This window comes from Entelurus aequoreus, linkage group LG16 (assembly GCF_033978785.1).
Source record: "Entelurus aequoreus isolate RoL-2023_Sb linkage group LG16, RoL_Eaeq_v1.1, whole genome shotgun sequence".
Taxonomy (NCBI): Eukaryota; Metazoa; Chordata; class Actinopteri; order Syngnathiformes; family Syngnathidae; genus Entelurus; species Entelurus aequoreus.
Window position 1 is genome coordinate 24,100,813 of NC_084746.1, and position 26,220 is coordinate 24,127,032.

General features: G+C 39.5%; 1 protein-coding gene across 1 annotated transcript in view; it reads right to left on the reverse strand.

Moving 5' to 3' along the window:
• The window catches only part of slc12a3 (solute carrier family 12 member 3), a 111,434-nt gene extending 87,278 nt beyond the window's left edge, over positions 1–24,156 (reverse strand). Inside the window, exons 1-5 of the mRNA XM_062022432.1 lie at positions 23,902–24,156; positions 16,897–17,025; positions 8,158–8,233; positions 4,047–4,142; positions 2,083–2,222 (exon numbers count right to left, since the gene is read on the reverse strand). Of these exons, the coding sequence (XP_061878416.1) occupies positions 2,083–2,222; positions 4,047–4,142; positions 8,158–8,233; positions 16,897–17,025; positions 23,902–24,156 (696 nt within the window). The remainder of the gene's footprint in view (positions 1–2,082; positions 2,223–4,046; positions 4,143–8,157; positions 8,234–16,896; positions 17,026–23,901) is intronic.
• Positions 24,157–26,220: the final 2,064 nt, after the last annotated feature.

Below are 26,220 nucleotides of genomic sequence, written 5' to 3' on the forward strand. Positions count from 1 at the left end.
GTATGACACAGAATGGATCTGCTATACCCGTTTAAATAAAAACATTTAATTTCAGTAGGCCTTTAAATGCCTTCAAAGGCCTACTGAAATGATTTTTTTTTGTTTAAACGGGAATAGCAGATCCATTCTATGTGTCATACTTGATCATTTCGCGATATTACCATATTTTTGCTGAAAGGATTTAGTAGAGAAAATCTACGATAAAGTTCGCAACTTTTGCTCGCTGATAAAAAAGCCTTGCCTGTACCGGAAGTAGCGTGACGTCACAGGAGGTAATATTCCTCACAATTTTCCTTTGTTTACAATGGAGCGAGAGAGATTCGGAGCGACAAAGCGACGATTACCCCATTAATTTGAGCGAGGATGAAAGATTTGTGGATGAGGAACGTTAGAGTGAAGAACTAGAGGCAGTGCAGGTCGTATCTTTTTTCGCTCTGACCGTAACTTAGGTACAAGCTGGCTCATTGGATTCCACACTCTCTCCTTTTTCTATTGTGAATCACGGATTTGTATTTTAAACCACCTCGGATACTATATCCTCTTGAAAATGAGAGTCGAGCACGCGAAATGGACATTCACAGTGACTTTTATCTCCACGACAATACATCGGTGACACACTTAGCTACTGAGCTAACGTGATAGCATCGTTCTCAAATGCAGATAGAAACAAAATACATAAATCCCTGACTGGAAGGATAGACAGAAGATCAACAATACTATTAAACCATGTACATGTAACTACACGGTTAATAATTCTCAGCCTGGTAAAGCTTAACAATGCTGTTGCTAACGACGCTAAGGCTAACTTAGCAACTTAGCAACCGGACCTCACAGAGCTATGATAAAAACATTAGCGCTCCACCTACGCCAGCCAGCTCTCATCTGCTCCACAACAGCCGTGCTCACCTGCGTTCCAGCGATCGACGGCGCGACGAAGGACTTCATCCGTGGGTTTGGCGGCTAGCATCGGCTAGGCATCTGCTATCAGGGTAAGTAGTCCTTGTTGTGTTGCTACAGCCAGCCGCTAATACACCGATCCCACCTACAACGTTCTTCTTTGCAGCCTCCATTGTTCATTAAACAAATTGCAAAAGATTCACCAACACAGATGTCCAGAATACTGTGGAATTATGAAATGAAAACAGAGCTTTTTCTACGAGCTCCGAATACTTCCCTTGCCCTCGTGACGTCACACGCATACGTCAGCATAATAAAACGTTTTTAACCGGATGTGTGGCGGGAAATTTAAAATTGCACTTTATAAGTTAACCCGGCCGTATTGGCATGTGTTGCAATGTTAAGATTTCATCATTGATATATAAACTATCGGACTGCGGGTCGGTAGTAGTGGGTTTCAGTAGGCCTTTAATACCATAGAAATGGCAAAGTCTTAAAGTTTTCAGACCCAATAAAGGCTCAGATAATTTCAAACACATATCCTTATGACAACCACATATACAAAGTGTTTGTTTTACATGTAGTAATTAGTTGTGTACAGACAAAGCCCCAGCATTGCAGTTTGACAAGCATGCACACTCCCGCGGCGGGAATACATTCTTGGCCCTTTCTTTAATGATTTTCTGCAAACCGTCTGCAAGCCCGCAGGACGTCACACCCTCTGCTACACAAACATCTGAAAAGGTAAAATAAAGTGGTACGGCATCAACACAGCGGCAGCAACAGCTGATCGAACCAACTGACAATCTACCCCTCAAGACTGGCATCCTGCTAGCAGAGCGGAGGAGGAGCCAGCGGGAGGAAAAAAGGGGCTTGCAGGCGTCAGAGGCTTCAGCCAGCTCCTGCTGCCACCCCCATCGACTACACTTGCAGCAAATATCAAAAGACATGTCACTCCTGCATGGAGCAGGCACTGCACATCCACCACAGACTGAACTGCATCCCTGTACGCCATTGTCGACGTCAACAACCAAACACTTGCTTTCCTTACTGTACCCAAAATGAACCAAACCCTTACCTTAAAACGAGGTACGTACCGATCCGCGAAGATGGCGTACCGTTACACCTTTACACCACAGATGCAAATGTGGGAATGTTATGTTCAAGCTCCCACATGCTACTCACCTGCATGAGGTCTGCAACAGTCTCAGCGAAGCCTACGGTGTGCATGGCCACAGCCACAGCATTGGCAAAGGCGAAGATGAGCCCAATGGACCCGCCCAGCTCTGGGCCAAGGCTTCGACTAATTAGAAAGTAGGTCCCACCTTGAAAAGATTGAAGATCAGTCATTCACAAGTGGTCTGACCAAATTGTGGTCAACATGTAATCATACGACGTTTACAACCCAAGCGCTGCTTCGGTTTTCCGTGCGCCCCCAACACAGTCAGTTTGCCCGCTTACCATTTTGTTCCATTTCTATGGGATAAATCACTTTGGTTTTGCTATGAATTGGTTTTCTTCAGACCTTTAGGAATGGATTATGAATTAAAACCGAGGCACTGCTTTACTGTTAAACATTTTGGCAGTTTCAAGCAGTCCTGCATACTAAAGTGCGTTCATACTTGGAGTTTGTAGGTTTTCTTATCTTGTATTTTGGTCAAGTCATTTACAAAAGGTAAACACGGTTGGTTCAAATCCCGGCCGGGTCATACCAAAGACTATAAAAATGGGACCCATTACCTCCCTGCTTGGCACTCAGCATCAAGGGTTGGATTTGGGGGTTATATCACCAATAATGATTCCCGGGCGCGGCTACGCTGCTGCCCACTGCTCCCCTCACCTCCCAGGGGGTGATCAAGGGAATGGGTCAAATGCAGAGGACAAATTTCACCACACCTAGTGTGTGTGTGACAATCATTGGTACTTTACTTTAAGTTAACTTAACTTTAGACTATTGGGAGCTAACAGCTACACAACAGCTAATCACAAAATAGCCCACAAGCTAGACATACATGATAAGTGTCCTTTTAATATCCTTGCCCATTTATATACATATATATATATATATATATATATATATATATATATATATATATATATATATATATATATATATATATATATATATATATATATATATATATATATATATATATATATATATATATATACACACACACACATACATGTACATATACATATATACATACATACATATACATATACATATACATATATACATATATATAGTCGAGGTTTCTGTGGTTTATCAGTTATACAGTGCTCAATACCGGGGTAGCGCGGAATATATGTTAGGTCAGGAAAAAACACAGAGGCTATTTCATCCTTACAAACCTTTTTTCGCAGGTTTCCCTGCTCTAAAATCCCCTGAATAGCAGGGAAACCTGCGAAACAGGCTTGTAGGGATAAAATAGCCTCTGTGTTTTTTCCTGACCTACTATATATATATATATATATATATATATATATATATATATATATATATATATATATATATATATATATATATATACATATGTATATATATATACACACACACACACATATATGTAAATATATATATGTATACACACACACACACGCACACGCACACAACACTCACACAAAGTATCAATATATACACACATACCCACAGTATCAAACAATTATAGTTGCATATTACTTATACATACTAAGTCTCCAAGGCAGAAGCGTATTAGAAAGTACACAGTAACAGATATTCCCACATCATTCAACTTATTGCATCATTAGCTTAATTTAATGAATTATTGTGGCCACTATGTGTCACAAAAAACAATTGCCACTCCACTTCAACTTAAAGACAGCATACGTTGATGATAAAGGGCTTAGTGTTTTTCATACCTTATCTACAATTGTTCTCTGTTTGACTAATTTTACTTGTTCAAACATTTTCTAACATTCCACACTACAAAACTATAAAGTATGTGTGATTCCTGCTGATATCGTATCGGATCAATATGGGTATCGGCCAGTACTCAAGGTGCCAATACTGGAAAAGTAAAAAAGTTGTTTTCGGACACCCCGACTTTTAACTTGACCAAACATGGCAAGTGGGAATGCACTCTTAGAGAACTACAAAAATACTTTTTAGAAATGATTAAGCATACCTCCTTTTACTTTGCCGTTGGTTGCGATAGCTGAGGTGGAGAGACCGGTGATGCCGGTGATACACGAGGACAGCAGGACAATCACCCATGTCAGACCTAGTTCAAAAGAAATTGTGACAAAATAAAGTCCAATAATTGTTTAAATTATTTACAGCAGACCACAAATGCAGTTTACAGTATATTCTTGAAATATTGGCCTCCTCTGGATTTAGTGACGTGCTTCAATTCACTAACAAATCAACTTTACTTTAAATAATTTACTTGTTGCTTTCAGGACGACGAAGTAGCTGTAAATAACTTTAAAGTATCGTATTTTTCGGACCATAGGGATTAAAAGGCGCACTGCCGATGAGCGGGTCTATTCAGGTCTTATTTCATACAAAAGGCGCACCGGGGGTCATATAATGATTTTTTTCTAAATGTTAAACACTTTTTTGTGGTCTACATAACATGTGATGGTGGTTCTTTGGTCAAAATATTGCATAGATTATGTTTTACAGATCATCTTCAAGCCGCTTTCTGACAGTCGCTTCAGGATGCGCCGTTTTGTGGGTGGTCTTATTTGCGTGGCTCACCTTCACCACATTCAGACTTTACAGAAATGTGTCCCGTGAAAAAACGTCCGACCGGAACCCTCTAATAACTAAAGTTCCGTGGGTGAATTATGTAAACCCACTACAGTTTTTAGCGCTTTGATAGCTACTTTACTGACAGATATAAGTAAGAACTTCACGCTACTTTATATTATATATAGGGACGGCGTGGCGAAGTTGGTAGAGTGGCTGTGCCAGCAATCGGAGTGTTGCTGGTTACTGGGGTTCAATTCCCACCTTCTACCTTCCTAGTCACGTCCGTTGTGTCTTTGGGCAAGACACTTCACCCTTTGCCTCTGATGGCTGCTGGTTAGCGCCTTGCATGGCAGCTCCCACCATCAGTGTGTGAATGGGTAAATGTGGAAATAGTGTCAAAGCGCTTTGAGTACCTTGAAGGTAGAAAAGCGCTATACAAGTATAACCCATTTATCATTTATTTATATTAGAAATGGCAACAGTGGTAGATGAATGCCACATAAGAAGGTAGAGAAAAAGAAGAAAGTTATGACTACGGTGTCGGCACGGACTACAATTGCTGACATGCGCACATTTTCAGGACTTATGCAGATCCCAAATACACATCAGCTGGTACCAGAAGGGAAGAAAAGTTGGTTGTGCATAATATTACGAAACAAAACGCTAGGTAATATGTCTGTTAATAGGTGCCATTTTGCGGTCCTTATACAGGTACCATAATAATACTCGTATGTTTAATACGCCGACAATCCACAATCCATCCGCTGTGCGGCTTCATAGCTTACCGAAGTCGTATTAAAAACATTTTGACAGATTTTTGAGCGTAGTGTGTAATGTTATATATTCTCAACGGAACATTTATTTGAGGTCAGTAAACACAACCAGAATTATGCTGTACATTAGGCGGTTATAAGGCGCACTGTCAATTGTTGAGAAAATTAAAGGATTTTAAGTGCGCCTTATCGGTAGTCATGTTTCCAAGTTTGGTTTATCACATGCTACACGTCCACTAACAGTATCTTGAATACCGTATTTTTCCGACTATAACGCACAGTTTTTTTCATAGTTTGGCCGGGGGTGCGACTTATACTCAGGAGCGACTTATGTGTAAAATTATTAACACATTACCGTAAAATATCAAATAATATTATTTAGCTCATTCACGTAAGAGACTAGACGTATAAGATTTCATCGGATTTAGCGATTAGGAGTGACAGATTGTTTGGTAAACGTATAGCATGTTCTATATGTTATAGTTATTTGAATGACTCTTACCATAATATGTTACGTTAACATACCAGGCACCTTCTCAGTTGGTTATTTATGCGTCATATAACGTACACTTATTCAGCCTGTTGTTCACTATTCTTTATTTATTTAAATTGCCTTTCAAATGTCTATTCTTGGTGTTGGGTTTTATCAAATAAATGTCCCCCAAAAATGCGACTTATACTCCAGTGCGACTTATATATGTTTTGTTCCTTCTTTATTATGCATTTTCGGCAGGTGAGACTTATACTCCGGTGCGACTTATACTCCGAAAAATACGGTGGTTGGAATTTTACCAAAGCAATGGTGAGGGTTGATAGTACTGCTCCTGCAGGCCTGTCTGCGTTCCGTGACGACAATCGCTGATTAGAAGCGAAAATAATAGAAGACCTGATGTTGTTTTACATTCTATTACAAACTATCTGTTGACCAATCGACAGACATCAGGGTGAATTAGCTCCACCCGCACACACCTACTTGGATATCTCAAGGCCTCTACTGACAAATGTGGAAACATTGTCGGTAAGAAGCAAACCTTGGTCTGTTTTCAAGTGTTCTTCTATAATTACAATCCAGTTCAACATCTGTGGAAAGAAGCTGTCTGGAGAAAAGACTTCAAAGCTAAGAGTGCTGCTTTGGTGGAACAAAATACCTGTGGACAGGTGCAGGAGTCTCATTAGGCCCTTTTCCACCAAAACTTTCCTGGAACCTCTGGTCCCTGGATCTGTAGGTTCCTGTGGAAGTGTGTGGTTTGTGTTTCCACCGCATTTCACAGTTGAGGGTAGTTTATACCAATCAGGCTGATGACGTATGAATGAGTGGTTTACTATATTTCTATACTGATACCATTAGATAAACAGACAAAATTAGGTCAGAGTTATTTTACTAAAAAGTAAGTAAATGAAATACAAGTCAATCAATCAACGATATGATTTAAAAAATAAAGTGTACCAAATTGTTTATAAAATGTCCGACTTTTGGCCGCAATGTCTAACAGTCAGAAAATCGTTCTCTTTGTAAATTATGAATTCATGAGGGTCAGGCGAGTCTTTTTGGCTCATTTCAGCTTTAAATAACAATATATAAATAATAAATGTCAGTGTTTATCTCACGCTGACAACACGGCTACATCGGCTTTAGTGTTAGCTTGTTAGCATTAGCATTCTGTTCAATCGGGTTGAGGCTAATAACTACACAAATGGAATGTCACTGACTACTTTACAACATGTAATAAAGTAAATACTGTAGTTAATATTTAATGTTATTTACATTCTTTCCACTCGTGTGCTGCCTTCTTTTTTCCACATTTATCCAACAAAGCTGAGGTCGCCGCTTTGAGTCCGGCTTCATACTCCTCTGTAAATTTGTTTAAAAGAGTACGTCCACTTCTCGTAGCTTCGCGTATCCAAATTAAGTTTCTGAAAATAATAAACATTAAACTGCATATAGATTTAAGACTCCGGCTGAGTAAAAACACTCCAAAATAGTTCCACTGATCAGCGTTCTTCAGCACAAAGATGCCCCACAAAAGTTCCTGCATTTTGAAAGCGCCTTCTGTTTTTATTTCTCTCCGTTGTCAAGTTTGTTGTAATAGAAATACACAAGAAATAAGAAACAAAACAAGTTGCTGCGTATATTCCGATGCCGGTCTTGTGTTTGAAAAATAAGTTTGAGGAACGCCCACAACTGTGTTCGACTAATCAGCTTTCAACAACACAGCCCTGTCTTTGTTAGTATTATTAACTTACTGCGTCTTTTTGTATTGTTTTAGTTTTGTAAATTCACCAAAACGTCACTGTGGACTTACTGAGTCTGTTTCGCTGATTGAAGAGCTACCTTCCGCAGCGAGTGGATCCATGATGATGACTTCTGTTTTGTTTGATCAGCCGTTTTACTGCCGTGTGACAGGCACCGTTTGGAAACAGTTGAGGTAAACGTTTACAGAATGCTTCTGTTTAAATTACTAATTTCACAAAAGATCTATCTGTGGCTTATAGTCCGGTGCGGCTAATATATAGAAACATGTTTAATATAATATATTACTAATATACTAATAATATATTATTTAATTAAGTTAGGAAGTTCTTGAAAAAGTTCCGGCGGTGGAAAAGGGCCTTTTGACAGTTCCAGGAGGTGCCTGATGCAGCTAAATATTAAGTATCAGGTATGATTTGAGTCCAGTACTTGTAGATTCTTTTCTTCGAATAAAAACACCCTTCATATGGAAATAAACATAAAAAGTACATGAAGTTAATAAAAAGGTTGTGTTTTACCTATGCCAGCTTGTGCAGTAATCCAAGGCAGCCTCAAGTACAAGATCACCCCCCAAATGTTCAACATGCAACGGATCTAAAAAAGATAATTTGATTGAGTCAAATATGACAGATGGATCTGTTCTTAAACAATCATTCTGTATCAATACCCTATTTAAACAACATACCTGTACTATTACACTTTTCAACAATGTGTCTGTGTTAATACCATTTTCTTTAATATGTCTTTGTATCAGTAGTTTTAACCCTCATAGGGATAACTAAATGTTGTAGCCATATACAGTAGAGTACCGCATTTTCCGGATTATAAGGTACACTTAAAATCTTTGTTTTCCCTCAAAAACTCGACAGTGCGCCTTATAACCCAGTGCGCCTAATGTACGGAATAATTCTGGTTTTGCTTACTGACCTCGAAGCAATTTTATTTGGTACATGGTGTAATGATAAGTGTGACCAGTAGATGGCAGTCAAACATAAGAGATACGTGTAGGCTGCACTATGCTGGCAATATGACTCAAGTAAACAACACCAACATTTTACATGTTCCATTGAAAATATAGAATATTACACACGGCGCTAAAAAATCTATCGAAATGTTTTAATACAACTTTGGTAAGCTACTAAGCCGCACCGCTTCATGGATTGTCGGCGCATTAAACATAGGAGTAATATTATGGTGTGTGTATAAGGTAAGACATATTATCTGGTGGTTTTTTTTTCAGTATTATGCAAAAGCAACTTTTCTTACTTTTTGGTACCTGCTGATCTGTATTTGGGATCTGCATAAATCCTGAAAAATTGCGCGCGTCCGCCTTTGTAGTCCGTGCCAACAACGTAGTCGATAAGCTTCTTCTTTTTCTCTATCTTCTTGTTATGGGACATTCATCTTCCGCTGTTGCCATTTCTAATATAAAGTAGTGTAAAGTTCTTACTTATATCTGTCAGTAAACTCGCCATGAAAGCACTAAAACATACCGGTGTAGTGAGTTTACATTATTCACCCGAGGAACTTTAGTAAAAAGATCGAAAATAGACCATTCATCGGCAGTGCGCCTTATAATCCAGTGCGCCCTATGGTCCGGAAAATACGGTATTTTAAGGACAAAAAGTCCTCATTGTCATGTTCGCTTTGCGTTGCCACAAGGTTCGTGTTTACCAGCATGCAAACACAAGAAGGCAGCAGCGTGCAGGTTAGAAAAGTATTTTTACTCCTTACACAAAGTTGAAAAACAAAGGAGATGGTGCTGCTGGAAAAAGCACACGAGGAGGCTACAGGCCTGTCACAAGGGTGATAAAAATAAGCGCAAGCTGTCACTTGAAGCAAATAAAGGATCCGCGCCTACTATGGCGTGACGGGTATAATCAAGGAGCATGATTAATTTAGACACAGGTGGGAACACTAATCACTAACTGGAGACAGGTGCGGAGAACAGCGATCGGGAAGTGATTACATCACAGCAGGATTACACAAACACAAGGGAAGGAGAAACCAAAAGAGTTCAGTTCAGTTTCAGTTTATTTTGAACATGCATACGATACAATGTAATGCATCACATATTTCCTGTTGTTTCATGACAGCACGTCCGAAAAGGAGTAGGAAGAAGCAGAGTTTATTTAATCCTACCCCTTTTCATATCATAGCAATTGTATCCAGTTTCCTTGTTCCCTATTTGTAACAGAACATTGAATAAATAAATGGTAAATAAATAATAAAATACACTATAAGTAAGTAAACAAATACTAAGTACATAAATAATCATTATCTATTTTCTTTTTAAAAGGTTCACGATGTTCATCATAATTGTTCTTCTCTGTACTTTGTGAACACAACTGGATTATATCGGTGCTTTGTTTGATTTCCTTGTGTAATCCATTCCATAATTTAATTCCACATACTGATATACTAAAGGGCTTAAGTGTTGTACGCGCATACAAATGTTTTAAATGAGATTTTTCTCTAAGGTTATAATTCTCATCCTCAATGATTTAGTTGATCAATATAATGTACCCAGAAATCATTTTTTAAATTTTACCTCTTTAAAACACGCTGTAAATAAATGCATATCCTCTGAAAGTATGTATTTAAATAGCCATGAACTGGAAGATGCACTTTTTAATCAAGATACAATCAAGACATTAATTAAACTATTTTATGGAATAATAAATGAACATCATACTAGAAATGCAAATGATGCATGTGTTCGGAAATGGATGATCGACTTAAACATTTTAGATGAAAGAGACATATCATGGAATGATATTTGGAAAAATGCCAATAAGCCCTTTAGAAGCATTAAAGATAAGCTGACTCAATTTAAGATCAAGATTGTATTTTACATCTTGTCAGCTGTTTAAAATTGGCGTAGTACATAGCAAGTTATGTATGAAGTGTCGGGCAGCTGAGGGAACTCTTGTTCATTGATTGTGGGAATGTCAGAGAATAAAAGAGTTATGGTTGAAAACAACAAAAGAAGCAATCACATTCCTAAATGTAAACATCCCAATGACACTACAAACTTGTATTCTTGGGGATCTCCATCAATTTAGTAACGTGTCTTCAAAGAGTAAAAATGCTTTTCTTTCAATATGCATCATAACAAAAAGGGTAATATTAAAAAAATGGATAGATGTTGATAGTCCAACACATACTGACTGGTACACACAAGCTATGGAGATGATATTAGTAGAAAAAACTGCATATAGTTTAGATAATAATGAGTCATATATTGGAATATGGGATTTGTTTGAACTATTAAATGAACCAAAAATATGACTTATTTTATCTTTGTGGAAAATATTGGACACAATGTGTTGTCAAGCTTATGAGATGTGATGCAAGTGTAAGCCACTATGACACTATTGTTAATTATTTTTAATTTTTTTTAAATGGTTTTATTTTTTATAAATGTCTGTAATGATTATGTCATTGAGAAATTTTTAATCACTGCTAAGTTGAAATTGTTATTAATATTGATACTGTTATTGATAATAATTTTTGTCTGACTGCTTTTGGATTATTTTGTGTCATGTTTGTGTGTCCTCTCAATTGCTCTGTTTATTGCTATTCTGAATGTTGCTGGGTCGGCTTTGGTTTTGGAATTGGAATTGCATTATTATGGTATTGTTGTGTATTGCTTTGTTGGATAGATTAAAAAAAAAAAATATATATATATATATATATATATATATATATATATATATATATATATATATATATATATATATATATATATATATATATATATATATATATACCTGCTCAAAAAAATTTAAGGAACACTTTGAAAACACATCAGATTTCAATGGTGAAAAAAAAAAGTTGGATATCTATACTGATATGGACAGTTTAATGTCTCAGGAGCAAAAGGATGCCACATCTTTTGATGGAAATAAAAGTTTTCAGCCTCCAGAGGGCTCAGTATATAGACACCCCAAAAATCAAAGTCAAAAAATGATGTGGCAGGCTCGTCCATTTTGCCTAAATTCAATTTCTGCAACTCAAAATGATTTTCAATATCTATCCACGTGCTTGTATGCATGCTTGACAACATCGCGGCATGCTCCTAATGAGACGACGGATGGTGTCTTGTGGGATGTCCTCCCAGATCTGTCTAAGGGCATCAGTGAGCTCCTGTAAAGTCTGAGGAGCAACCTGGCGGCGTCTGATGGACCGACACATTATGTCCCAGAGGTGTTCTATCAGGTTTAGATCAGGTAATCGTGAGGGCCATTCAATTGTGTCAATTCCTTCATCCTCCAGATACTGTCTGCATACTCTTGCCACATGAGGCCGGGCATTGTCGTGGACCAGGAGGAACCCAGGACCTACTGCACCAGCGTAGGGTCTGACCTAGATTCACAGCCCTAATATATATATATATATATATATATATATATGTATGTGTGGGAAAAAATCACAAGACTATTTCATCTCTACAGGCCTGTTTCATGAGGGGTTTCCTCAATCCTCATGAGGATTGAGGAAACTCCTCATGAAACAGGCCTGTAGAGATGAAATAGTCTTGTGATTTTTTCCCACACATACATATTACGCTCTACCACGGTACCGAGCACTATTTTTTGGATAATCTAATTAAGACATATATATATATATATATATATATATATATATATATATATATATATATATATATATATATATATATATATATATATATATATATATATATATATATATATATATATATATATATATATATATATATATATTCCTTGCACACTAATTGACTGAAAGAGTGCGCACTTTGCCTATGATGTCACATTGTTGATGGGAAAATGCATTTTTAGACAATATGATTTGCCTGAGTGGCTAGGAGACACCGAGATTAACAAGTATATATATATATATATATATATATATATATATATATATATATATATATATATATATATATATATATATATATATATATATATATATATATATATATATATATATATATATATATAATTATTATTATTTGTATTTTTTTTTTAACTTCGGTCTTCCCGCGGGCTGGATTTTGGTCACTGGCGGGCCAGATCCGGCTCTCGGGCCGTAGTTTGGGGACCCCTAGCCTATATGATTTAAATATGTCAGTTCTTTCTTTTGAAAGATTTGCATGAAATTAGTCTTTAGCCACATAGTAAAACTTAAATGGTTGGGAATCTGGGGTAAAGATCAGGTCTAAATATACATAAGATTAATAATAAAAATGAATCACTCCGATTACAAAAGTCATAGCAGTGTAGTATGATGGGTACAAAGTCTCCATGGAATTGTAACTACAATGTTTAACTGTACAGTCATTACACAATATAATCATGCATTTTCTAATTTCAGGGTTTCATTTCGGATAACAGGAGTAGACTTTGTCATATTTACTAGTTGGAATCAGACAATATTGGTGAAGTGTTTTTCTCCCTGTACTTTGACGCAGTGGTGGCTTCAGGTGGGAGGGGGTGGCATGTGATGACATGATGACGTAACAGTTGAGGACAGACAATGCAATGAAAAGCAAAACAAATAATTAGGACAGCGAACAATGTTCCTTCTTTCCTCTTTTTTTTTTGCAGCGAGCAAAGCCATGTGTGCACGTGTGCTGCACCTGCGGTGAGACTGGTGTTGAGAAACAACGTGTGTTTGTGTGCGTGGGTGTTTGCATGTGTAATGGGGGGGAGGTGGAATAGTCCTTCTAGCAACCTTTAAAGAACATTTGTAGGCCTGTGGATGCAAATGTGTTGCATTTGAAAAAACACTTGATTGCTTGGTCAGAATAAACATCTCCTAGCAGCTGGCTGGAACCTGCAGGCTGCATCAATGGAATGTACCAAAGGGTATGCAGATGGGGTGAGAGCCCAATTGGGTCCATAGACATCCTCGAAGTAAATCATGTTTGTTTAACTCGACAGCTGAGGCCGAAAATCTTGCGTACACCCTTGGGGTGCCGGTAAAAATAGATTCACATCCGAATTGTGTTTGTTTTTTTATAACGATTATTAACAGACTCGAAGTTTTCAAAAATAGATTTTTACAAAAGATGTTTTTTGGGTTATCGCCGTTTTTATTTTCTGTGTCTGTGCCAGCAGCCAAGGGGAGCTTTTGAAACCTGTAACCTGTTTTTCCAAGTTATTTTTCATAGTGTTTATACCAAATAACTTACTGCAAGAATCAGTTTGATTCGATAATTTGTGTTGAAATGTATTTGTGGAGGGGGCGTGGTCGGCGCGTCTCCTACGGGAAAGGCGTGTGCAGGAGCCGGTTACGAAGCAGCTGACAGGTGAGTGGATTTCCCAGCTGAAGCGGATGATCTAATCACCTTTCTCCTTTATTAGCAGCGTCCGAGGCCATGAGAGGGAGAGCAGTGAAGGAGCACGCATGAGCGAGAGATGGGGGACAAAAGACAAAACAAAACCTAAAATAAAAGAGACTGTAGAGCCTGAAAAGTGTGCCGGGTCATCCATTCCAGCGAGCCACAACAAACCCTGCCATCCACATGTCACAGTATTAAATTGTGAGTTGTCGCAAGATTCACATCGCTTGGAGACAACGCTGGTTGTGTAGCTCGAGACTTTTCAGGTGATGTCTGAAGCCAAACCCGCCTAGTCCAGCCACTGCTGTCCGTTCAGCCTGGGGTTCGAACTTAGGCCCTCCGAATGAAGGACGAAAGCACAAGACTAGGGTTGAACAGTATACCAGTATTAGTATAGTACCACGATACTAATGAATCATTTTCGGTACTATACCGCCTCTGAAAAGTCACGTCATGACATTGCTGGTTTACGAGCAGACGAGCATGTTCGGCAGCGCACAATCACGGAGTACTTACAAGCAGACGCAGTGTGTAGACAGAAAAGGGAGAACGGACGCATTTTGGCTTAAAAACTAACGATAAAGGTGACGTTATAACACTGAAACACCCTCAAAAAAAGATGCTTTAAGACATGGCTAGCTGGCTAGCGGTTAAAACCCAGCCGCAGTCGGCAGTGTTTTAGCTACTTCTAAATCACTAATCCTCGCCTCCATGGCGACAAATAAAGTACGTTTCTTACAAGTATCATCCCTGCAGGACGAGAAATAGCTAAACATACTTCACTACACACCGTAGCTTACTGGCATCACAATGTAAATAAACACCATGGGTGGATCTACACCTGACATCCACTGTAATGATACCAAGTAGAGGGGCGTATCTAGTCAATACTACTATGATTACATCAATATTTTTTAGAATCACAAAATCTTCTTTCGTTTTTTTTAAATGTATATTATGTTTATAAACTCAGGAAATATGTCACTTTTTTTCTTTTCTTTTTGCTGCAGCTCTTGCATATACTGTAATATTGTACATGGTAATAGGGATTTGTTATATCAGTATGTATGTAATATGTAAATATTACATATATGTTATATTTTATATTGCTACAATGGTACATCTTTAGTCTACTTTATACCTGCATTATCCTTTCCATCCTTTGAAAGTGAGCTACTGTGTGGAACAATTTCCCCTGTGGATCAATAAAGTTTGTCTAAGTCTAACCCAGGGGTCGGGAACCTTTTTGGCTGAGAGAGCCATGAAAGCCACATTTTTTCAAATGTATTTCCGTGAGAGCCATATAATATTTAACACTTAATACAACTAAATGCGTTTAAGTAAGACCAACATTTTTAGAGTACAATAAGTCTCTTATTCTTTTTAATAACATTGTGTCACGACTTGGTTCTTGGGTCTTGTTTCTCCGGAAGGCAACGGAAAATTGGCATGGGCAAGGCGTGAATTTAAATACATGATTTATTTTGACACTAATAAACTCCAAAAAAAGGAAGCAAACAAAAAGCGCTCACAGGGGAGGTAAAAACTTGACTATGAAAACAAAAGGCGCGCACAAAGGCGGAAATACAAAACTTGGGTATAAACACAAAACTTGCACAAAGGCAGAAACTATGAACAATAAAACAAAAACACAAACTGTGGCATTAATAAACAAAAACTTACTTGGCAAAGAACTGTGAACATGACATGAATCAGAGTGATGAAAAAGTGCGAGGTCGCCAGGATGAACAACAGAAACAGACAGATTTAAATAGTGACATGATCAGTGAAAACAGGTGCGTGACTCAAAACGTGAAGCAGGTGCGTGACAGGACAGGTGAAAACTAATGAGTTGCTATGGAAACGAACAAACAAGGAAGTGCAACCAGGAACTAAAAAGAGTCCAAAAAACAAACACATGGCCAAAACAAAAACATGAACAGACATGACACATTGCTATTCTGAAGCTAACCAATAATAAATAAAATACTTCTTACCATTAATGCGACTTCTTGAACAGGTGCGGTAGAAAACGGATGGATGGATTAAAATGCATGAGAATGTTTTATATTTTGAACGTTATTTTTAACACTGTGATTACCAGTGTAATTATTCATTAATTATCCTGTTAAGCAATGTCAGCTAAGATTTATCTGAGAGCCAGATGCAGTCATCAAAAGAGCCACATCTGGCTCGAGAGCCGTAGGTTCCCTACCCCTGGTCTAACCTAACATCAAAAAGCACAGGATTGAAAAAAAAACACTGGCTGTCCAGTTTTGCACAAGTAAATGTGCTGCAGGACTGCTTGGACCGCAGATTATATCAAACATTTTACATGCAAGGCCATATAATCACATACAGTTTTTTTGATGATATCATAGTTGATATCATAGTGTATCGCGACAACTCCATTTGGTAGTATTGCGTCTACTGCACAAACTTTTGATTTCAACAAGAGCAATAGAACATTCTCTGTCTGATTTTTGAAGCATTTAGCCGAAGAGTCACCAAAATCCTGCCTGTGGGATATATTATTATTATTTTTTTAATTATTATTTTTTTAAATCTGTCGTTTCTAATTCATTTTCTACCACTTGTAACTTTTGGTGTCTCTGAGCCGCTCAGGTAAATCATATTGTCTGAAAATAAAATTTCCCCTTGACCTAAAACAAACAAGTTTAGTCTGATATAATTTCAGATATGAAGAAACAAATTGCATCCAGTGTATGTAAAGGTGTTTTTATCTTTAAAATGAATGGTCTTACTCATGTCTTCTGTGTTATAGCCAATATCATCCGACTTTAAACAAATTTAAATTGAGACATTACAGACAAGAATAGTCATGCTTGAAGTTCCTGCAACATCACATCCAAAGACACATTTCAATGTGAACAAATAAACATGTCAATGTAAATGTTCTACCCACCATGACTCCCTGCACCCAGCCGAATCTTATTGGTTGAGCAAGCTTCTCCGTTTGCTCTTCTTCCTGACAGTCGTCACCTTCCATGCATCCACTTGTGGTCTCCTCGTACATTGGAGGTCTGGAGTTATCCTGCACAATAAGGCGCAATCATTGTTTTTAGCACTATGAGTACCAATGTATACCAAGTGCCCTTTGTTGTTGGTACCGGTTCCTAATTGGGTCTGTCCAAGAACGTTAAAGGCCTACTGAAATGATAATTTCTTATTTAAACGGGGATAGCAGGTCCATTTTATGTGTCATACTTGATCATTTTGCGATATTGCCATATTTTTGCTGAAATTATTTAGTAGAGAACATCGACGATAAAGTTTGCAACTTTTGGTCGCTGATAAAAAAGCCTTGCCTGTACCGGAAGTAGCGTGACGTCACAGGTTGTGGAGCGCCTCACATCTGCACATTGTTTACAATCATTCCCACCAGCAGCGAGAGCGATTCGGACCGAGAAAGCGACGATTACCCCATTAAGTTGAGCGAGGATGAAAGATTCATGGATGAGGAAAGTGAGAGTGAAGGATTAGAGTGCAGTGCAGGACGCCAGGATGTATCTTTTTTCGCTCTGACCGTAACTTAGGTACAAGGGCTCATTGGATTCCACACTTTCTCCTTTTTCTATTGTGGATTACGGATTTGTATTTTAAACCACCTCGGATACTATATCCTCTTGAAAATGAGAGTCGAGAATGCGAAATGGACATTCACAGTGACTTTTATCTCCACGACAATACATCGGCAAAACACTTTAGCTACGGAGCTAACGTGATAGCATCGTGCTTAACTGCAGATAGAAACAGAAGAAATAAGCCCCTGACTGGAAGGATAGACAGAAGATCAACAATACTACTATTACTATCAGGAGACACCGAACCAAACCCTGGACCTGTAACCACACGGTTAATGCTGTCCCGCCTGGCGAAGCCTAGCAATGCTGTTGCTAACGACGCCATTGAAGCTAACTTAGCTACGGGACCTCGACAGAGCTATGCTAAAAACATTAGCTCTCCACCTACGCCAGCCCTCATCTGCTCATCACCACCCGTGCTCACCTGCGTTCCAGCGATCGACGGCGCGACGGAGGACTTCACCACGATCATCGGTGCGGTCGGCGGCTAGCGTCGGATAGCGCGTCTGCTATCCAACTCAAAGTCCTCCTGGTTGTGTTGCTGTAGCCAGCCGCTAATACACCGATCCCACCTACAGCTTTCTTCTTTGCTGTCTTCATTGTTCATTAAACAAATTGCAAAAGATTCACCAACACAGATGTCCAGAATACTGTGGAATTTTGCGATGAAAACAGACGACTTAAGCTGGCCACCGTGCTGTTCCAAAATGTCTGCTACAATCCGTGACGTCACGCGCAAACGTCATCATACGAGACGTTTTCAGCCGGATATTTCCCGGGAAATTTAAAATTGCACTTTATAAGTTGACCCGGCCGTATTGGCATGTGTTGCAATGTTAAGATTTCATCATTGATATATAAACTATCAGACTGCGTGGTCGGTAGTATTGGGTTTCAGTAGGCCTTTAAAATCGGTACTTTTTTATCCAGCTGACCGTCGTAATACACATACGCTCTCACATTCATTTGCCGCTGCAAAGCATGAAAAAAGACACAGCGGAACAGCAATCTATTTTTTTACCGCCCCACTTCCGCTTTCAAGGTGCACGGAAGTAAACAAATCATAGATTTACGCGTTATTGGAATCGTGGATGGATTCGATGTTGGCTAAAAACTCAATCTTAATCGCAAAAATTTGCGCAATGTGACTAAACTGCTGTCATTGTGAGGAAAAAGGGGAAATCTTGTTTACGGGGGGCCGAACACCTGACAAACACTCCAGCCAGGGGTCAGCCCTGCATCCTTCTCAGGCCATCTCTGTGCCTGCATTCTTGACACGCGGCCACCTCAAACTACCAAACTAACTTCAAAATACAGAGCCCAACAGTTTCCAAGTGATTGCTACGTGTCAGGTGATCTGTTTTTTTGCAAACTTGATGACTACTTGTCTTCCAAAAGCTGTGTGAAAAACCCTTTGTCAGTACCGGCCAATGGCTGTGAAAAAAGGACATGATCGCCATTGCCGATTATTCACGACCGATCACTAAAAAATAACGCTGGACTCTGGCTGATACTTTTTTTTAAATGTTTTTATTTATTTATTTATTTATTTTAAACAACATAAAAAAAGACACAAGATACACTTACCATTAGTGCATCAACCCAAGAAAACCCTCCCTCCCCCATTCACACTCATCCACACTCATTTGCACAAAAGGGGCTGTCTCTTTCTGTTATTAAAAAACTTCTGGTTCCTACAATATAGAATAATACAGTCTGCAAGGGATACAGTCTTTAGAGCACACATCATTGTGTGTGCTGCTGGTCCACTAACATTTTCATTAATTACTATTTTTTATGTAATTGTTTTTATATTGCTTTACTTTCTTTTTTATCCAAGAAAATGTTTTATTTTATTTTTTTTACTTTTTTTTTTTTTTACTTTTTTTTTTCTTTTTCATTTATTTATCTTATTTTATTCCACATAAAAAAAAAATAAATAAATAAAAAAATATTAAAAAAATAAATAAATAAATAAAACAAAACAGAACAAAACAAACAAAGGACCTTATCTTCACAAGACCGGGTTGTCAATGAAATCAGATTGTTCAAAAGGGTTCTTAAAACCAGGTCCACTTCAGATTACGTCCAGGTCGGGCTCAGCAACACACACCTTCACCCATGTACACCAAAAACCAGGGAACACAACAGGTTGCATACAATCCACAAACAAAAATACATTTTCAAATTAAGCACCCATGTACAGTCCAGATCACATCCAAGTCGAACTCAGCAACACATACCTTCATTTATGTACACAGGGAATACAACAACAGATTGCATATCATATATAAACAAAATTACATTTTCAAAATAAACCTTTGAAGACTTCCCATCTTTTTTTTTATGTTTTTTGGCATCATTATCGTTTTCAACCATATCATTTTCTAAAGTTAAAACATACTGAATAAATGTTTTAAAGAAAGAAATACTAAGTGAATGTCTGTTTTTGGCCTTAACCCTTGTGTGGTGTTCGGGTCTGTGGGACCCGTTTTCGTTTTTTATTAAAAGAAAAATGATACAATTAATAAATTTTTCAAACTGAGATTCACTGGCTTTGGCTCATTTTCTGTGAAGAACATATATCAGAATACTTATTTAATGAACACACACCATACACCCCCCTACACATTTATATTACATATAAGATGTCCGGGGTCCACTGGACCCGGGGCTAATAGAAGTGTTGAAATTTATGTTCTGTGTACCACACGCCACACACACACACACACACACACACACACACACACACACACACACACACACACACACACACACACACACACACACACACACACACACACACACACACACACACACACACACACACACACACAGCAGGCCTAGACAGGAGGAGGACAGAGTGTAGGTACACAGAACATCAGAGGGTCAAATGTCCGACAAAATGAGCGCAGACAGTGTTGACAAACAATGTTGCAACCTTGTGTGGGAAGCGCAGGTGCAGAAACACAAAAGAAGAATCCCTGTGGGATGCAGAAACTGGCAGAGAAATTTCCATGCAACGTTCGTGTTGTTGTTACTCAGCCAGTGTTTGTGGGTCTTAGACTTAGACTTAGATTTACTTTTTATTGTCGTTCAAATTTGAACTTTACAGTACAGATAAGAACGAAATGTTGTTGCATTAGCTGGTTGGCAGTGCAGGATAAAAAAGCACATAGGTGCAGATATAAATAAATAGATTACTGTAAAGATAAATATATTGCACTTTTGCATATGCATCTACGTTTATTGATGTATGTTATATTGTCTTTATATTCCAGCGAGTTCATCCATTTTTGGGGGGAGTTGAGGGGATTATTATGATGCGTTCAAGAGTCTTACAGCCTGTGGGAAGAAGCTGTTACAGAACCTGGAGGTTCTGCTACGGAGACCGCGGAACCTCTTTCTAGAGTCCAGCAGTGAAAACAGTCCTTGGTGGGGGTGGGAGGAGTCTCTGATTTTATTTCTGAGCCCTGGTCAGGCAGCGGCTTTTTGCAATCTCCCGGATAGGAGGAAGAGGAGTCCTGATGATCTTTTCCGCCGTCCTCACCACTCTCTGGAGAGACTTCCAGTCTGAGGCATTGCAGGCTCCAGTCCAGACAGAGATGCATTTGGTCAGTAGGCTCTCTATAGTGCCTCTGTAGAATGTGCTGAGAATGGGGTGAGGGAGCTGTGCTCTTTTCATCCCACGCAAAAAGTGCATGCGCTGCTGAGCTCTTTTTACAAGAGCTCCGGTGTGTAGGGACCAGGTCATATTGTCAGTTATCTTCACCCCCAGGAACTTGGTGCTGCTTACCATCTCCACCGCTGTGCCGTTGATGAAGAGTGGAGCGTGGCTGGACGGGACTTCCTGAAGTCGACAATGATCTCCTTGGTCTTGTCGACGTTCAGGACCAGGTTGTTGGTTCTGCACCAGTCAACCAGATGTTTCACCTCCTCCCTGTAGTCCATGTTGTTGTTGTCACGGATGAGGCCCACTACTGTTGTGTACTTCACAATGTGGTTAGTAGTGGACCTGGCACAGCAGTCATGGGTCATCAACGTGAACAGCAGCGGACTCAGGACGCAGCCCTGGGGGGAGCCGGTGCTCAGGAAGATGGCACTGGAAGTGTTGTTGCCCACTCTCACAGACTGGGGTCTGTCTGTGAGGAAGTCAAGCAGCCAGTTGCATAGGGGGGTACTGAATCCAAGGGGGGCCAGTTTGCTCACCAAGTGCTGCGGGATGATGGTGTTGAATGCCGAGTTGAAGTCCAGAAACAACATCCGCACATGTGTGTCCTTTCCTTCCAGATGTGCTAAGCTCAGGTGGAGTGCAGAGGAGATGGCGTCCTCTGTGGAGCGGTTAGGGCGATAAGCAAACTGGTATGGGTCGAATGTGGGGTGAAGTCTGGAGACAATGTATTCCTTTACCAGCCTCTCGAAGCACTTCATTGCAGATGTTTTTTGGGATAAGTCAGTATTTTAACATAAAAGTGTTTGATTGTGAGGCATTAAAAGCCACAAAATGCAATGGGTCCATCAGACCCACAAACACTGGCTGAGTAACAACTATATGAACACCACACAAGGGTTAAAAATAAACCTTTTACCAAGTACTATAATTAAATTTACTAAATCATGACTGTCAATGAACTCTCCTAAAATAACACAAACCACATCAAGTTTCATAAACAAACCAATCTTTAAACACATTTTTTCAACTTCCACCCAAAACGAAGACACAATATGACAATACCAAAGCAAATGTAGGGTGGATTCAGGCTGATACTTTGCAGCCTGCCAGCAGTGTCGTATCGCCCCTGCCATGTGGCGGCGGCAATTCAAAACAATCATATTCGTGGTCTGCAAATTTTTTGTTATCTGTGAGAGCTAAGTTTGCATTCTGCAACTCATGCCACTAGAACATAACTCATGGAGGGGGCCTGGTTTTAAACTTTAACAAAACCAATTTGATACGACATTTGCAAAACTGACATTTGTCGGTGGACGTTGAATTCTCGAGGCTCACAGCAGAGAATGAAAAGAAGACAGTGGTAGCAGCTAATGCTAAAAGGAAGCTAACTCAGCCAATGCTGGGCAACACTCACCCGTATGAGCACGATAGCCAGAAGGCTAAGCAAATGTCAAAGAAAATTATGGAATTCATCGGATTCGATGACCAGCCAGAGGTGGAAGACACCGGGTTTTGCCGACTTCTCTCTCATTTAAAGCCCCGCTACGTGCTACCTGGACGGGAATCCGCTACGTGCTACCTGGACGGGAATATTTCACTGACGGAGCCCTGCCTGAGTTCCACCAGGCAGTGTAATCTCACATGGAAAGTCTCCTTAAAGAAGGCGTCTCATCCTCTCTAAGCTTCACGAGTGATACATGGAGCTCGGATGTCAGTCCTATGGTGATGTTGAGCCTTACAGCTCGCTAGAATGATTAAAATTTCCAACTTTAAAAAGCTGTTCTGCATGCGCAAGAGTTTTCTGGCTCCCACACTGCCGTAACTTTAGCAGATGCATTTACAAACATGTTCCAAACGTGGCATATTCCAAACGACAAGGTGCATGTGACGCACATGCACTAACCCCCGTTGGCCATCATGTTGTCATTTTTATCATTGTTTTGATCATATTATAATTGTAATATTTGAATAGTGGTAAATACATGTGTTGTGGCAGTTGCGGATGTCACCAATGTGGCGGTGTGAGGAAACACTCGGTTGCTTTTCCAAACACGTCTTTATGAACTGCCAACATGGCAATGCTGAACAGGAAGTGCTTAAGGTTGAATGGCTTTGTAAAAACACTGAGACAAAGTCGAAGTTCATGGTGTTTTGGAAACGGCACCAATTTTTTTCCACTAACTTGAAGTGTTCTACCAAAAGGATTATTGGTCATGTGTACATTTTCAGAATATGCTTGTTCTATTTTTGGCCAAAGAAAACTATTTTGAAGTTGTCTTTATTTTTAAGTTATCATGCCATGATTTTACCAGTCCGGCCCGCGTGGGAATAGATTTTTCTCCATGCGGCCCTTGGGATAAAATGAGTTGGATACCTCTGGCATAGAGGATTCCGTTCAATCTTTTCGCAAATTACCAAAGACAACGTATTAAAAATTTCAGTCCAATAACTGCCCAGTTAAGGGCAACGCCAACATATATGTATTAAATTAGCTGGAGACTGTTAACACCATCACATAATACCGATACTCTCTCATATATCTTAGCCAGCCGAACATCGGTATAGAAGATATAATGTATTAGCTCGCATTGAACATGGCTGTGTCTAGCACAAATACACCGTTAATTCCAAGAGGGACTGACTTTTTCCTCACCTCAAGGTTGACAGACAGTTGGTAGAGAGACGGCCTGATGCGTTTTTTCCGTCCACACACTTCTGTGTTGGCATAGAACTCATATTTTGGAGGGGCATCCAAGGTGGCATAATCAGGCCCTCTTGGTGTTACGTGGCTGCCATCATTACAGTAGTGATAATAATCAGACACATAGTCTCCGTCAGTCACTGATGAATGGATTCTGGGTCTGTAGTCAGACAGGTGAACGCCATCGCTGATGACTGGCACTTCCATTTGGAAACGTCTTGGTATTGTACAGAATTCTGGTCATGTTGCTGCTTTTATAATGAAGCCGAGCAGGAGGAGAGTCGTGGTCATTGAAGAGTGGAAATGCTCGATTTACAACCTTGTGCCTTCACCATGTAGGACAACACAAATTAGTTATTTTGGATCACATCATCTAAAGTATTAATCATTCATATCCAGAGAGCTATTTAGTTAGAAAGTAAGTTGTAAACTGCATCATTACACAGAGCAAATAGTTGCCCCTGAAACAAGTCAAGGACATGAATAAACTGCATGTTAAAGGCTTGCAGTCAATGTGAACTTCATTCCTAAACTGTTCTTTAAGACAAGGTCCTTAAATCCCACGTACTGTAACCCTTATAGTCTATTGGGGACTTTTTTGTCATTTCAGGTAAATTATTGCTCTATTTTTTTCTTCCCAGGAGTGTTTATTTTAATATTCAATTGTAATATTTGTATTTCAAATTAGTTCATGTAACAAAAATAGTATAACAATATGATCATTTTAGCCCTGTTGAGTGCCGCCAGGATGAATGAGTCCTCAGGGAGTTGCAATAAGATGGGGGAAAAAAAGGTGGAATGCATATTTGTTTCTACTTATATTTGCTCAAATGTCTTAACTTCGCTCTTTAATTAAAAAAAATAGAAAACGTGTAATGTTTGTTGTTTATATTAATACAGCAAACTTATCATATGCAATTTTTTCCAAAGTAAAACACTGACATAACTATTTCAAATTGGCATAAAAGGTTCAAAACAAATTATTGCATGGACCAAATCTGGAAGAAAAGATTCCAGATCTTTTGTCAGTTGAGGACTTGAATGATACCATAGACATACATCCAAACTCGCTGTTCCTCACTGATGTGAAAGAAGAAGAAATAATCAAAAGTGTGAGTAAATGTAAATCCAAGACCTCAAGTGATTGTAACGGAACTGAAATGGAAACGATAGAATAAAAAGTTATTAAAGAGATTTCAGAACATATCAGCAACCTATCATTGCAAAAAGTTATACTTCCAAAACAAAATTAAAATTGCAAACATTGCTTAAATAATAATTGCCTAAATTTCATGTGTGAGCAAACGCACAAACTCCCTGAGCATTCTTTGGAGCATACGTGAGCAACATCAGATGTCCACACCGTCGCCACACCAGGATCACACTTGCCCCAAAGCTGACATAACTAGTTAAATGTGTTATTATAATAGTCAAATAACAGCAGCCATCTCCATTATAATATTTTCTGACCCAGGCTGTGGTACCATCATGTTTTAAGATGGCCACAATCATTCCAGTACCTAAAAAAACCCCACAATCTCCTCCCTCAATGAGTATCGCTCCGTGGCACTCACCCCCATCATTATGAAGTGCTTCGAGAGGATGGTAAAGGAATATATTGTCTCCAGACTTCCCCCCACATTCGACCCATACCAGTTTGCTTATCGCCCTAACCAACAAAAGACGCCATCTCCTCTGCACTCCACCTGAGCTTAGAACATCTGGAAGGAAAGGACACACACGTGCGGATGTTGTTTCTGGACTTCAGCTCAACACCATCATCCCGCAGCACTTGGTGAGCAAACTGGCCCCCCTTGGATTCAGTACCCCCCTATGCAACTGGCTGCTTGACTTCCTCACAGACAGACCCCCAGTCTGTGAGAGTGGGCAACAACACCTCCAGTGCCATCTCCCTGAGCACCGGCTCCCCCCAGGGCTGCGTCCTGAGTCCGCTGCTGTTCACACTGATGACCCATGACTGCTGCGCCAGGTCCACTACTAACCACATTGTGTAGTATGCAGACGACACAACAGTAGTGGGCCTCATCCGTGACAACAACAATATGGACTACAGGGAGGAGGTGAAACATCTGGTTGACTGGTGCAGAACCAACAACCTGGTCCTGAACGTCGACAAGACCAAGGAGATCATCGCCGACTTCAGGAGGCACCAGTCCAGCCACACTCCACTCTTCATCAACGGCACAGCAGGGGAGATCGTAAGCAGCACCCAGTTCCTGGGGGTGCAGATAACTGACAATATGACCTGGT